The 15,933-nt window shown below is 33.8% G+C and overlaps 2 protein-coding genes across 2 annotated transcripts; one reads left to right on the forward strand and one right to left on the reverse strand.

Moving 5' to 3' along the window:
- The first annotated feature begins 1,049 nt into the window (after nt 1–1,049).
- On the forward strand, nt 1,050–9,976 carry LOC111463464 (tRNA uridine 5-carboxymethylaminomethyl modification enzyme MnmG). Its single transcript, XM_023107409.1, has 13 exons — nt 1,050–1,376; nt 1,573–1,724; nt 2,793–2,884; nt 3,676–3,789; nt 5,106–5,436; nt 5,803–5,982; nt 7,014–7,094; nt 7,578–7,796; nt 8,046–8,188; nt 8,353–8,519; nt 8,627–8,844; nt 8,953–9,045; nt 9,338–9,976. Exons 1-13 carry the CDS (start codon nt 1,181–1,183, stop codon nt 9,542–9,544), a joined length of 2,193 nt encoding a protein of 730 aa, XP_022963177.1. The 5' UTR covers nt 1,050–1,180; the 3' UTR covers nt 9,545–9,976.
- Nucleotides 9,977–10,095: 119 nt separating this feature from the next.
- LOC111463467 lies at nt 10,096–12,851 on the reverse strand. The gene is made up of 2 exons (XM_023107415.1): nt 12,618–12,851; nt 10,096–11,964 (listed from the first exon to the last, which is right to left on the reverse strand). Exon 2 carries the CDS (start codon nt 11,961–11,963, stop codon nt 10,575–10,577), a length of 1,389 nt encoding a protein of 462 aa, XP_022963183.1. The 5' UTR covers nt 11,964; nt 12,618–12,851; the 3' UTR covers nt 10,096–10,574.
- Nucleotides 12,852–15,933: the final 3,082 nt, after the last annotated feature.

Consider the following 15,933-nt stretch of genomic DNA (forward strand, 5'->3'; position numbering starts at 1 on the left):
TAAAAGCTTCAAAAACAAAATCAAAAATAACAAATAATGAGATCGAACCAATTAGTATTTATTCGTTTTCAGATTTTTATTAATATTTTTAAAATTTTAAAAATAAAAATTCTGCCCTCAAATGTTTTTTAAAAAAATAAAAAATACTCTTACTGTTTGTATAGAGATATATATACGTTTAAAAAATACTCTATATTAAAAAAATAAATATTTATATTATAATTTTTTAAATATAGATGGATCGAAAATAATAACTTTTCAATGTATTTAAATATCTAAATTAATAAGTAAAAAAGAAAAGAAAAGAAAAAAAAATTATTTGATGAGAACGAATCTTTATTATTGGTTAACATCCTAACTACTCTACACAATTATGGACAATCAAATTTTAAAATATTTAAAAAATAAAAATTTAAAATATTTCAAATTTTAAAAATAATCAAATAAAACATTTATTATTATTTTAATAGTCGTTTCTATTATAATTTATTTGATTTAAAAAATAATAAAAATAACATTTTGGGTGAATAATGTCACAATGGCTTGTAGGATAACGATTATGCTATACTTGTTTAACTCAGCGAACAAGCTGGCCGTGTGAAATTCGGACTTCGCATATAAGAATCGGCATATACTCGAGCATTAGGTCGCATTTGAGTTAATAGATTTTGGGATCGATAATTAGTCACATCTCTTATAGTACATTTGGAGGCATCGTAATCCTGATGGGTGTAGATGTGATTTTGATGACGGGTCATACATCTCGTATTGATCCAACAATAATAGTAAAAATCTATCTAACATGAAAGCAAGTAAAAGAGTTTGAAACGGTCATGCACCCATAGACAACACATCATAAAAGAAACACAATCAGAACATCAGACGGGGACTCATAATATTAGGGTTTTTTAAGTGTGAAATCTAAAAGAGGTAGAATTCATATATTTTAGTAATTTAAATTTGCATAATTCAATTAATTAAAGTCGTATTTCAATAATTAACCATAGTTTAGTTACTAATCGTTTCTAATATTTTACAGTTTTCTGCTGAAGGAAGCGAGGGCGTAGATGAACCACAGAGTCATCATCTTCCTACGCTCAGTTGCTTCTCCTTAGCCCAAAACCCAATGAAACTGCTTGTATGCACGTCCTGTTAGAACCATCAACATTTGCAGTAACTCATGGCGGCTTCAGGGTTGCTTACGTTTCATCTCCCTCGCCTCGCCCGCCATTTTCCGCTCCTTCATCCATTCAATCCGTCTGTTTCTTTACACAGCCTTGTATTTCGCCGGAAACTACCGCCTCACCGCCCCGTCCTCTTCCGCCGCAATTGCACATCTAGGAGGTCGTTTGTTACTGCCAGTTCAAGTTCTCGAGGTTCGGTGCATTTTTCGTAGTCGTTTTTGTGGGTTTATGGCATAATTGGGATGAGAGTCATTGCTAATTTATAACTACTTCATGTTATATTGTCGAGTAATCAAGTGGGGTTGTTTAGCTCTCGGTAACTGGAATGATATTTCTGTTGCATTCTGATATATATTTATATATATTTTTGCCATTTGTTGTTATGTAGACTGGAGAAATGGTATTGGCGCCGTCGATGAAAGGTATGATGTTATAGTTGTGGGAGGAGGACATGCTGGTTGTGAAGCTGCTCTTGCATCTGCTCGTTTAGGGGCTAAAACTCTTCTTCTGACACTCAATATCGATCGAATTGCTTGGCAGGTTGGGATTCAAGCTATTATATTGATCATTTCAGTCTTAATGCGAGGTCTATTAGATTGATTTGACAAGATGAATTCTATATGCACAAACATTGAGCTAGTTGGTTATAAGTTAGTGTAATTGATGTTGGATTTGAACTAATGATTCCTGCCGTATGAAAGCAATACTCTAACCATTGAGTTAAGTAGGTCATTTATCATCACAAAGAAATGGGCTATATTACAGCAATAGATTATAAATCTAATATTATTGATAAGCAATACCAATCAAACAAATCAACAAAATGGATTAGAGAATATTCATCTTTACAAGAATAATCTACATGATTAGACACAATATCATAAGCACAAGGTCTATAGCTCAGTTGGTAGAGCACCTCTTCTACCCACACGCCAGTGGCTTGAATTTTTAGTATTCTCTTATTTATTACCTGTGTCTACTATTTAAGCAGAATACCGTCACCCATTCTTACTAAGAAACTGAAAGAAACGGAGGAAGGGGGGAAAGCGAGGAAGGGGGGAAAGCGAGGAAGAAACAGATGTAGAAATAGAAGCCACTTCCGAAACGAAGGGGACTAAACAGGAACAAGAGGGATCCACCGAAAAAGATTCTTCTCCTTCCTTTTTCTCCGAAAAAGATTCTTCTCCTTCCCTTTTCTTGGAAGAAAAGGAGGATCTAGACAAAATCGATGACACGGAAGATATATATAGGGAGCAACCAAAGAATTTGGGGACATTAGCTAGCGGGTACCTACTTGATGAAATTACTTACACTCAAACTGGAGGAGTAGATAGGTTGTGGTTGTATCTTTTCATTATATCAATGGAAGTGTTTTGTTACAAATGAGAGAATACTACATCCTACAGCTAGGTTTAGGTCCGAGAAAACTCTTTTTATTTTCCTGGTTTTATAAGAAACAAGATTACATTAAAAGGGAGAATGTGGAGTTACAAAAAAGATCTCCAACTGGTCAAGAAATTTGTTAAGAGTATCATTACAATAATATTTAGATTTCAAAGAAAAAAGACGTTGCAGGAAAACTTTTTTAACCTTAAAGTTTGATTTCAGCCTTGCAATCCAGCAGTTGGTGGGCCTGCAAAATCTCAACTTGTGCATGAAGTTGATGCACTCGGTGGTGAAATTGGTAAGGTCGCTGACAGGTAATGTTATGGTAACCTCCTATATTTCCAATTTCCTTGTATGCTGTTCTTCACATATTCTCAAAAAGAGCGCTATCATTCATTCTCATAATTTAGAATAGAACGACTACTAATATAATGAGTTGGTTCTTGGCATCTGCACATACTTACCTTCATCCTGTATGTGCAACATCATCTTTTTTAAAGCATGGCCCCCCTTCACCCAAAACATTTTTTCTTCAATGAATAACCAAACTTTCATTGAGAGTGAAAGAATATAGGGGCATACAAAAATAAATCCCACAAAAGAGGGAGCTATCTAAAAATAAGTCGTTAGTCAAGTAAAGAAAGACCTAAAAGGTTACAAAAAAGCTTTGCCATCAAAGTCCACCAAGAAACATGGAGGATAAGGGACCAAATGTCATTCGGAGATCATTCCACCTAAAACATTAAATTTTTGGCTTTGAATTTTTGGTCTTTTTTTGTATGATCTTCCACCGGAAATCTCTATTGGAGTAATTGAATTGTTATTGCATAAACAGTGTTAGATAATTCCCAGCTGTCTGTATTCAAGCACATTTTGTAGTTCGATTCCATACCACCCATGGTATTAGTATATTCTTAGTTTTGTGAAATCCCTCATCTCTTTCTCTCTCGCAAACTCATTAACACACATCAGAACCATGCCTCATATCTCACGTGCCATTGTATTGATTGTTCATTATTCCTTCTCGGTTCCTTCTTCTCTTGAAAATGATCTTATTCATAGTACTTATTATTGGTATAATACTCATTTTAATCTTTGTCCTCAGGTGCTATCTACAAAAGCGTGTACTCAATATCTCAAGAGGTCCTGCTGTACGGGCATTGCGTGCTCAAACGGATAAAAGGGAGTATGCACTTCAAATGAAAAGTATTGTGGAAAGGCAAGTTTCTTGAGTTTTTTTTCACCCCTTAATATATTATTCTCTCTTTGCAACAATATTATCTTTTAGGTGATTGTGGTAAATTCAGCCTCCTTTGGTTGGTTGTGATCTATAATATTTGCTAGGGATTAAATGATGATGGTTTTCTCTGCTTTGAATGAATATTTGACATGATTCCGTTGTGATATGCACTTTTTGTTTGATCTGGGTTCTTTTCTTAATTGACTCTAGGTATGATTTTAGAGAATATGCTCCATATTTATAGTGTGAACACTGGGCTTTCTAATTTAACTTGCTGCTTTCCAATCAGCATCTTATGTTAAATTTGAACAAGCCAGACATTGTTTATTGAACATGACCTGTATATCACCTCCGCAAAAGACTTTTTTTATAAAATGATATGGCATTTAACAGATTTGTCAAATACTGTAGGATCGTTAGTGTTTGGAAGATCACATGTATCTGAGAATTTATTTTTTGGAAAAGGTTATCTCGCACTCAGAGAGAGTTTTTCTTTCTTTCAGCATACAGGGACAGATTTTCTCTGTAAATGTTTAGGTTCTAAGATTAAAATGAGTATTACAAAAGCTCTTCAGCATTCTGGAAAAAAAATTATCTCCACCGCTTGGTTGTAGATCATGGTGTCATAAGATTTTCAAAGAGCTTTAAAGAAAAATAAGGTAAAGGGGATGGTAAGCACATGGATTTCAAGATCACTGGATTATCAATTTTATCAACTTATGTAATGAATATGAACTGGTATAAGTCTCTCTTTTCTTTGGATTGGAAAATGAATCATTTCATTGATCGGAGAAATTACAAAAAAGGAAAATTTCTATCAATAGGGTACAAAAAGTTATTCCATCGAACGAAGAAGTCATTCTTATTCACCTCTTTGTTAATTTGAAAAGTAATAGGAACTAATCTGTTCCTCTACTTGTAACGTTTCTTTTCTACTTTTTGGAAGTTACAAGTAGCCAACAAAGTTATTTACAAATTTGGGTATAGCCGAAGTAGAACTGTGAAGCAAAGGTCAAGCTTGAAGTTAAAGTATTTATGTCATATTGCTGAGTTACTAACATAAAAAATCATTTATTACTTAAGAAAGTAAAATGTTATCCCAAGATTTTGCTATTTCTATCTGTGCCTGTGCCTTTTCCTCTCTTTTTCGGCTTTTCTCATATGACCACATCTTTTTGTTTCTTTTTTTTCCTTTTCTTTTTCTGTTTATTATATTATCCAAAATAGTCAATTCTGTTTGGTTATGACTATTCTGCAAATGTCACTTCCTAACTGTTGTAATTTTTTCCTTGCAGCACACAGAATCTTTCTATTAGAGAGGCAATGGTGACAGATATTTTATTAGGAAAGAATGACAATGTGGAAGGTGTTTGCACCTTTTTTGGAATGAACTTCTACGCACCTGCAGTTATTCTCACTACAGGAACGTTCATGAGTGGTAAAATATGGGTTGGTAGAACTTCCATGCCTGCAGGAAGAGCTGGTGAATCAGCTTCACATGGACTCACTGAAAACTTACAACGTCTTGGATTTGAAAGTGATCGGTTGAAAACAGGAACCCCAGCCCGGGTGGATTGTCGAACTGTTGACTTTTCTACACTGGAACCTCAACATGGTGATGACGAGGTTGTTGCATTTGATCTCATACGTAGATTCAATAGAATTGAAGTATCTCTTGCATCTTCATAACATGCTTCCCGTTTTTCTTTTTGTGGATCAAGTTGTCAACCTGTTTGGCTGCATTGTGTATCAGAGCATCACCATGCCGACATGTTTTATTGCTCAATTGCTGAATGTACTAGATAGGCCGACCTTGTAATTGTTTGGATGTGTACCTGGTGTTAGAAGGCTCGTTGGATTTACGTTTAAAATATAACTAGTTTCTATCAAATTCAAGCCTGAAATGAGACTATTTGCTTTCATTTTTTTATTTTTGCTATGATTTTGCAGCTCTAAATGGTTATCTTCTAAGCTTGAGGTGGTTATAAACAGGTCAATTGGTTTAGTTTCGATCCTGATTGTCACATTGAGAGAGAGCAAATGTGCTGCTATCTGACTCGCACTACAAAAAGTACACATGAACTTATCAAGGAGAATCTGCATGAAACTCCCACTTACGGAGGCTGGGTGGAAGCAAAAGGGCCTAGATACTGCCCTTCAATTGAAGATAAGGTACGGATTCAAAATTTTTAACACCAAGACTTTATGGTTAAATCTTAATCTTTAGTTAAGTTCAATTGAGTTTGAAGAAACGTTTTTTCAGAAGATTGTAGAATGTGAAAGGTCCTTTTTCTCTCCTTACAACTATCTGTATATTAGTGTTTTGCTTGCTAGCAAATTTATCTCGAGTAAGAGAAAAACTTAATTCTCCTACATGTTGTGCTATTACTAAGGCATTCCTATCATTAGCACCCATAAGCTTTCAGAGTGAAGAGACAATAGATTTTATTTTCCCCCCTGATTTTTTGGCATCTGGACTGTCGACTTAGTATCATTAATCACTCAACCAACTTCCCAGCAATCATGAAAGTTGAAAAGTCAATTTAGTCAACTCTATGTTACATTCAAGACTGTCAGATTTTGGATCCTACTTTTATTAGTTAGTATAAGGAAATTATTGACTTCCTGTGGTCGCTGATTGAACTTGCAAACTGATGAAATGTTGCAATGTTCCAAAATCATTGGGTCAATAAGAAAAGGTAGTTCATTGAATGAGCAAGAGCAACGATTGGGATTGTGGAATAATTAATAAAGGACCTCTTTATAGATAATAAAAAGAGTAAGAGCAACGATCTTACTTGAACAAGATTCGTTCTAAAGGTTGTACAACTGTATTCATGTGTTCTAAAAAACAAAAGAAAAAGAGTAGATCATTTTTACAGGAAAGTACTTGGATTACATTATACACAACAATTATAAATGGTAATTAGAACATAATGCATGATCTGATCTATATAAAATGTTTAGTTTCTGTGAGACCCCTGTTCTGCAGAACCATTCTCCGAGTTGAACTTAAGGTCTGATATGGAATAAACTTCATTGTTGGGGTAAAATGTGTTTTTTAGACAACAACAGTACCTTGCAATTTTATTTTAATATTTCTATAGGTCCTTTCTTTCATCACTTAATCTATAGCTTCTAACAAATTTATTTGTTTCTTATGATTTAAAATATATCTAATTTGTCCGTCTTTCCTCTTATAGATTGTGAGGTTTCAAGACAAAGAGTCTCATCAGATTTTTCTTGAGCCAGAGGGCCGGAATGTGCCTGAGCTTTATGTGCAGGTGCTCTAGAACATCAGCTTGGATCTTTCTTTTTCATCTTTTTTAAATAACAGGATGAATTGAATGTCTTATCCGGAGGAAGAAATGAATAAAGATGAGAAGCTAAACTTGAAAAAAAAAATTGTTTTATAACACGGAAACCCATCCAATTGTTATGTTAATGCATGTTTTCAGAAGTCGAGCTTCCTAAAATAGTTCCATGTCCCGAAACCATGAAACTGAATCTTCCTACTTTTGTTAATAACCTTCATGCTTCCAAACTTAACTTTTCTATCCCTTCTTAGGGATCTTTTAAGGTTAAAGATAGTGGCTTTGGGTTTTTACTATTGTCCAGTAAAAGTTGCTTTTCTCTGGGAAAAAGGAAATACACTTATAATGTCGAATCAGGATCCACTAGGACAAAAATAAAGGATTGGGTCAAACTCTTATGTCGTCCCATATTGCTTTGTTTTGTTCTGTTCTTTGATCTAGCATTCTGTGCAGGGATTTTCGACAGGCTTGCCAGAACGACTACAGTTGCCACTTTTGAGAACTTTACCAGGCCTTGAGAACTGTTCAATGCTTCGACCTGCATATGCTGTAGAGTATGATTTCTTGCCCGCTCATCAATGTAGCAGATCTCTTATGACAAAAAAAGTTGATGGACTTTTCTTCTCTGGTCAAATAAATGGAACCACAGGCTACGAAGAAGCAGCTGCACAAGTATGCGTCTTAGTGCCCCCTAGTTGATTTATTGCAAAGTTTTATTCATCTGAAGCTATTCATTACAAAGAATATAATGTTGTCTTTTATATCCGTTTTAGGATAATGACCTTACTTGGTCTGTTCTATATGTTGTACAACTGTGTCTTTGAGTTCAATCCGAATTATGTTGTTGGCCCAGTATGATTGTATGATGTAGTATTGTAGTCTAATTCATATCTTTTAACCGTGGTTTATTGAACCGTGCAGGGAATTATATCTGGTATCAATGCTGCCAGATTTTCAGATGGCAAGTCCCTCATTGTTCTTGAGAGGGAAAGTAGTTATATCGGGACCTTAATCGATGACCTAGTCACAAAAGACCTTCGTGAGCCTTATCGTATGTTGACAAGGTAGCTGTTCAATATATTATTCTACCCGTGTACATTATGTTGTTTTGTATATTCTTTATAAACCTACAAAGTACAAATAAGAATTCAGAATGTTATACTTACATTATAGTTAATTATGTGTGATGTTGTTTAGTAATCATAAAAAAATAATTACCTGTTTCTAGCCGCTCAGAACATCGCTTACTTCTCCGATCCGACAATGCGGATAGCCGTCTCACACCTCTTGGCCGTGAAATTGGGTTAATAGATGATAGGCGCTGGAAACTATACCAAGAGAAGCAAGCTAGAATATCTGATGAGAAGAAGAGATTGAAAACTGTCAGGATATCAGGTTTGTTGATTGTTACTTCTTTCATTTGTAATTTCATCCTTTCACTATAAATTAGATCCAAAACATGATGTTCTGAGATTGGTATACTTTTCATATTTTCATTGTAGGAGGAGAGCTGGCTGCTGATATTTCCTGCCAGTCCGGTCAGCCCGTGAAGGACTATTCGACATTGGAGAGTCTTCTTAAAAAACCGCACATAGGATATAATGTTTTCGATAAGCATGGTTTTGGGAATAAGCTCTTGACCAAATCTGAAAAGGATTGTGTAGAGATTGATATCAAATATGAGGGTTTCATTTTACGGCAGCAAACACAACTCCAGCAGGTTCTCTCACATCTTCTGCCCTTCTTTCAAACTGTGTTGTACATTCTTTTTTCGAATCGCTATCCCTTTCGGGTATGAACCTTTTCCACCTCATTGTCATGCTTATAGATGGTTCATCAACAACATAGAGTACTTCCTGAAGACTTGGATTACTATGCCATGACAACATTGTCCCTCGAGGCCCGTGAGAAACTATCTAAGGTTCGTCGTTCGTCTTTAACAACGTTCATAGTGATGTCTTTGGGGTGGATGTCTGTATTGGATGTTTCTGTTTCCATTTCTCTCTTTACTAGCATGAAGTACACATTCAATTGGGTATTAATTGGAACAAATATGTCAAGAAGAAGCCTGGAGTAGTTTGGATAGGGTAGAGTTTCATGCCAGGCCATGGATATACATTTGGAACTTTTTCTTAGCCATCTCATATGATATAATTGTATGGGATTCTACAACATGTATCTGTTCAAATACAAATAGATTGTTACCCTTTCAGGTGAGGCCACAAACCATCGGTCAAGCAAGTAGAGTTGGCGGGGTAAGTCCTGCTGATATCACTGCTCTCCTTATCATCCTTGAATCCAATAGAAGGAAAGCTCAGGAAATGAGGCGGCATCAGATGCTCGGTTCTATCATCAGAGAATCTACCGATACAGAAGAACGCCCATCTGGAGCGAATTTAACTGAGGCAATCAGTTCATGATGTGCCATTGTTGGTCTATTGCTAGAGAATTCATTGATTCGATGTTGAATCGCAGTCGTGCGTTCTATGCTGTTTGGCTTTCTAAAGATGCGTTTCCTTAACCAGCCAAATGAGAAGCCAGGTTGTGAATCATTCTGGGGCGATGAGCTAGCATACTTTTTCGGCTGCTGGGACTTTCAGGGAAACTGATATACACACGCAGTTCGGAAAAAAATCTCGATCAGTACCACAGTATGCAACCGAAGGGTATTCGGGGCTAGTTCCTTCGAGAATTGTTCGTACAAATGCATTTTCAATGCTTTTGAGAGATCAAATTTGATTTATTTGTCCTGCAGTTTGTAATGCTCTTTTAAGTTGTTACCATATGGAAAGAACTCAAGGTTTTCAATAAGATTTAGCAAGTAGTAGATTGTCTACACTCGTTTCGACTCACTCTCAATTTCGATTCAAGTTTTCGAACTGAATTTTAACCTTCAAACACAGTGTTACCCATGTTCGAAGTTGCTTGTTTAATGAACTGTTAGGTACCAGTTTCTATCTTGGCAATCAAGTTAGTCCCAACACTCAAAATGTTTACATTTTTCATACATATCTCAGTAAATACTCTTCGAATCCTCAATTCCACATTGATGTACTTCAAAAAAAACTACCATAAAATCTCATATCAAATGTCGAAATTTCTCGTAGTATAAGTAGGAAAGCCGTGGAAATCCATCACAGGTAGTACACTAACACAACGTTCGCACTGCTGCAGTTGAGTCTCCACCAACGAAGCCAAACTCCGTTGACCGACGAACTTCGAGCTTCAAAGGTGCTGGTTGCATAGGTTGTTTTCATTTAGTAAGCTATACACATGATTAGGATACCATTCTCTGAAAAACACAAACCTTAAATTGAGAAAGTGGATGATCATTTGAATATATGATGTTTCATTTATTGAACATCCCCACAAAAAAAGGGTCAAGATCTACCTACTCCTTCATTAACTCACTGTTTTTCTTTAAACACAACTCCCAGTCCTCTAAACACTTCACTGTAGAACAATGAGACTCCTACATGTTTTTCTATTGTGACCACGACCACCACAAGTCCCACACAATCGAAGCGACGGCTCTTTGTCAGTCGATACAAGTTTTTCCTTTCTGGGTCTCCCACGAGACCGTTTCTCTCGGTCATACGATATCTTTAGACAACGAAGAGCGATCTCTCGTGCCCTCCAAGCTTTATCGTAAGATATGGTAACTCCAAGTTGTTTCTCTACATCTTTGATTATGTCATTTGGTCTATAATCAGATGCACCTTCCTCAAACTTGGACTTGATCAGCTGACCAACAACCCAACTACTGGCTTGATGATGGTTGTGATGGAACCTCTCGGTCGAGCAAGTATGGACGTTGTGAAATTTTCTTATCAGGAAGCAATCAGAATCGTTCATCTTCGATGCACGAACTCGCCATTTGCAGCCTTTATCTACACATATAACAAACAATAAGTCTCTTGTCGAACGCCTTACTTTGAACTCGAAATTTTCTCTTATAGCCATCAGACTTAATTTGCTCTGTACATCCTTCTTGCTTGGATAAGATTGCCCCACTGCTATGGTATCATTAGACGTCCACTGCTCAATAGTCAAATTCTTCGGCACATTAACGTTCAGCTGCTCTGAATATATACATGGTTGAATGCTCGAGTTCAATGGATCAGGGGTTTCATATACTTGGATGCTTTTTCTGCCATTTCGAACGGTAAGACTATCGAAAGACATATTACTCGAGGTATGGGGATGAATCTCATCACTACATCCATAAGTATCGTTCTGCATATGCACATTTTCTACCTCGTTATCACGTTCTCTATTATCATTACAGTCCTCGTGTTGATGTTGAACAACATTTTGCATCTCATCATCACAATTCAAGTCTTCCTGAGGGCCACAACTTATAGCAGTCGTGTTCTGTTCTTCGGTTTCAGTAAGAGCAAGAAAGGGAGGAAACTGAGAATCTTGTGCAGTAGGCACAAAACCAGAAGTTTGATTACTTACACTTCCCGAGTCGAACGGAGCTGGATAATGCACCTCCTTCCCTTGATTTAACGATTCTCTACGTTTGATAGTGATGCACAACGGTGTTCTCCTGCCATGGTCGTCTACAAGATTCTCACCAATGAAAAAATCGACATCTTCATTGTCTAATATCTCCGTTGGTGGAGTCGGAACATGAGCTTTATACAAACATTTCATAGTAGCCACAAATTCAGCTCGGTCAACTTTGACAATATCATACACTCTGTCCAGAAGATCAGTATATGTAATCTTTTCATCGACAACGATTCCTTTTAATTTGTCGCCATTAAATTCAAAACCATTCTCACTAAATATCCAATCGCCATTGTACATAACCAGAATTCGCACCGGAGACATCCTGAAAATATGCATTAAAGACAAAACTTTTCATTAAACACCACAAGGAACAAACCAATATGATGTAGACAAATTCTAATACTCATTTTGTCCTGAGACATACTAATTGTTACTTATACTTCAGTTTTTTTGATACTCATGGCCAAACACTTTAAGAAGATTAATGTGTAATCCATTGTTAATGCCTCAAAGAAGCAAAGATTCTTAGGGTTCTAAGCAAAGAGCTTCTAGGATAAACCAGGCTACATTAACAAGGCTAAGCCCCAGATATTAAAATTCAGACACAGTTCCACAAATGAATTAGCAGCAGCATGATTTTTCGAGTTGCAATGACTAACACTCGATCAAACAGAACAAACATTTGAAGGATCAAACCCTTGATTACATAATTCCTCATAACAATTAAACGATGGAAACTGAAGACGTTCAACACAAAAACTAGTTGGAATACACACAAACCTAGATGCATAAAGACTGAAACAGGGGAATTTCTTGGAGATTGACAAAAACCTAGATAAAATCGAAGCAAAATAGGCTTAAATCTTAGACCAAAAAGTAAAAAAAAGTTTAAAATCGATTTTAGGGGTTTCAGAATCAAATGGACTTCGCGAACCGCGAGAATTGAAGTAGGTTTGAGAGGAACCGAAAACTTACCGAACGAGAGAGAAATCAAGAGCTCTTGTATGGAGGAGGAGGAGGAGGAGGAGGAGGAGGAGGAGGAGGAGGCGGCGGCGGAGGAAGAAGCCCACCGGGGCAGCGTGACGGTGGAGCTGATTTTCGCGCTACAGCGGAGGTAATTTTTAGCGTGGCAATCAGATGGGTTTTTTTTTGGTCCCAAAGCGGACGTTTTTTTTTGTTCCACGTACATTTTCTTTTTCTCAAAATAGGGTAATATAAAAGTTACTAATATATATTTTTTTTAAATACTCCAACCTTAAATAATTCTTATATGTATTTTACTTTCACCATTTTTTTTCAAAAATATCTTCAAAAAATTAAAAAAAATTAAAGAATATTTTTAAAACTCAATTTCATCTCTATCATTTAAAAAAAAATTAAAACTTAAAAAATATCTCTAATTTTTCTTTATAAATTCAAAAATACTTTTACAGTAGTATCACATTTCTCAATAAACTTTCAAATATAAGAGAGATGATTTATAAAGTATAAATAGACAGTTTCCATTCATATATTGACTGTAACATTTTTTAAAACATTTTTTTATAAAATTTGAGTGTGTTAGTGTTATTTTTAAAATTAATTAATATATTTTTAAATACAGTACTAATGATAAAAGTATTTTTAAACTTTAAAAAATTTAAAAGTATTTTATAGAGGAGAGGAAGAATATTTTTATAAATTTAACGCCAAGAAAACAACAAAAACTTTTGCTATTTTTTGAAAAGCGATAATGAGTGGCTATCCATTGCTCATTTTCATTTAGCTAAAAGATTTAAGATAGATACATTTATCCACTAATATAATAAAAATAGATAAAATTAAATACAAATCTCCAAAGTGATTCATGCCAGTGGGATATCGCCGCCGCAACTGCCACTGACAAAGAGGAAAACGACCCGTCTCTACCGGCGGCGCTCCGTCGACATGGTTTAAAGAAGAGAAATTTTAAATTTAATAAAAATAATTAAATTTGGAAATAACATATTATATATATATATATATATATATTTATAATATTGTTTTTGTTTCCGAAAAATGAAAAAGACAAGACAAAATAGTCTCAAATTATTTATAGGTTTTTCTTGACGTGTTAGACTTTGGAGGATGCCGTTGGGTTGTAATATTTCCATAACAAAGGCGTTTATTTTTTTCTTTTTTCTTGGCTTTATTTTCTTCATTTATTATTAATTATAACGTAAACGTGACGCTTTATTCAATTATCTCTCATTTTGAGATTAAAAAAATTAGAGAAAAAAAGATTTTTATTTTATTTTAATTTAAGATACAAATTAAATTACTATTACATCCTCTAGTTATTGAATTAAAATATTATTTTAATTCGTGTATTTTAAATTTCATATCATAGACATAAATAAATTATTAATCGTGACGATTTTCAAAAATAAAGGATTAATCTTGTTAAGGATATTGAGTAATAAATTATAATTAATATATATCATATTTGATATTTTATTATAAGATAAATATCTAGATATAGTAAATCTTCCAATCTATTTATTACTCTTCCTATATCCTTATAATTTATTTGATTATAAATAAGATAACTTTTCCTGTCATGGATTAATCAAACATTCTCCAAGCTTAAAACAAAACCTGTAGACCAAATTACAAAAGTATCAAAATAGTATTTTAATCCATTCTTAATTAATTATATTCAGAATTTAAACGCTACTCTTCAAATAAAAATTAAAAAAAAAAATTTGTCCAAAGAAAATTATAATTCTCTGAAAATAAGTTATTATTGAAAACCTGTTACAAAAAATATTAAAATAATATTTATGATTGACATAAGATATTTATAAAATTTTCAAATTATATGGTTAAAATTTTAAATTTTAAGATTATGATAACTAAATTCTAACTCGGATCAACTTTGTAATTAACTAATTATTTAATTAATTAATTATATATATAACATGCAATAAAAAAAAACACACGTACGAGCGTACGTCGGATATTTAAGTATCAAAGAAAAAAATAATATTTTTGAAAATAATAATAAAAATTTGACAATTAGAGGTTAGATAGTTGAAAGGTTGAGGTGTCAATCCTATTGATTTCATGAATTTAATATCGAAAATTAATATTTATTGAATAAACTGTCTGTTGATTGGGACTTTAATAAAAAATAAGACGTCTTCTTTATTGTAATAAAAAAGTCAAATGTTTAAATTTTTTTATTAATTTACAAAATAAAATATACTACAAATAAAGGCCACGCAATATAAGATTTATTTATTATTTATAAAATAAATAATACTAGAACATTCTTTAACAAAATTAAATGACAAATTTAGTCCTTACCAGCATGGGGTTGCAATTTGTTTTTTTTTCCTTTTTTTTTCTTTTTTTGGTGAATTTAGAGGTAAAATGTTGTTTTTCTATAATTAGAATTTATATTTAATAGGAGTGTTGAATGGGTGACCCGAGCTATCTACCTAGAATTTACAACCCAATCTCTTCTCACTCTCTATTTTTGATGTCAGATTATTTTTATTAATTATTTTTAAGTATTACTCTTTTATGGTGTTAAATTAATAATTAAAATATCATAAAATCTAAATGTTCGTAAATCACAAGAATCGATAATAATGGTTACCATCATCAAATGTTTTTAATCTTTCTAGAGTGGGATAGAGTTGGTTGAGTTAACCCAATAAAATAATGTCGATGTGCGAATTAACCCTAATTTTCAAGTTCTTCAAAATTCAACCAAACCTAACTTTTATGGTTTTGGTTAGATGAATAAGGCTGGTCGAGTTTTCAAGTCATATAAACAATATTTGGATCAATTTTGAAACCCTTTTAACTTAATTAGATTTTATTAAGTAATCTATTAATGGAAGTAGGATAAACTAATAGACAATATTATCTCATTAATTAATAATTTGATCATCAACTTCTGATGTCTCTATGTAATCAATGAGGATTGATTGAACTGTTCAAAAACCAAATTAAAAACAAAATCCGTAATGTATAATTTAATTAATTAAATAAATAAATCCCCGACTTGAGTCCATTGCTTGTTCAACGGAAAATTGAAAGACAACGAACAAAGTCCAATTTTCTCTCGTTAAATTATTCAACATGTTGCTTAAGTCCAAATTTATTTTAATTTTTGTTGATTTTATTGTAATAATATACAAAGAAAGAGCATAACCGAACAAAAAGAGAGAGAATATTATTGTTTTTATAAGAAATCACACTGAAAAATTATACTAATACAGACTAACGAACAACAATGAACAAATCAACCTAAGGAGATTCC

This window comes from Cucurbita moschata, unplaced genomic scaffold (genome assembly GCF_002738365.1).
Source record: "Cucurbita moschata cultivar Rifu unplaced genomic scaffold, Cmos_1.0 Cmo_Scf00028, whole genome shotgun sequence".
NCBI lineage: Eukaryota > Viridiplantae > Streptophyta > Magnoliopsida > Cucurbitales > Cucurbitaceae > Cucurbita > Cucurbita moschata.

Excerpts from the sequence above, each read along its gene's own strand:
- LOC111463464 (XM_023107409.1), top strand. The coding sequence starts at position 1,181 with ATGGCGGCTTCAGGGTTGCTTACGTTTCATCTCCCTCGCCTCGCCCGC. Across the intron at positions 1,725-2,792 it reads TCGATCGAATTGCTTGGCAG|CCTTGCAATCCAGCAGTTGG; the intron begins GTTGGGATTCAA and ends GTTTGATTTCAG. Across the intron at positions 8,520-8,626 it reads GAAAACTGTCAGGATATCAG|GAGGAGAGCTGGCTGCTGAT; the intron begins GTTTGTTGATTG and ends TTTTCATTGTAG.
- LOC111463467 (XM_023107415.1), bottom strand. The coding sequence starts at position 11,963 with ATGTCTCCGGTGCGAATTCTGGTTATGTACAATGGCGATTGGATATTT.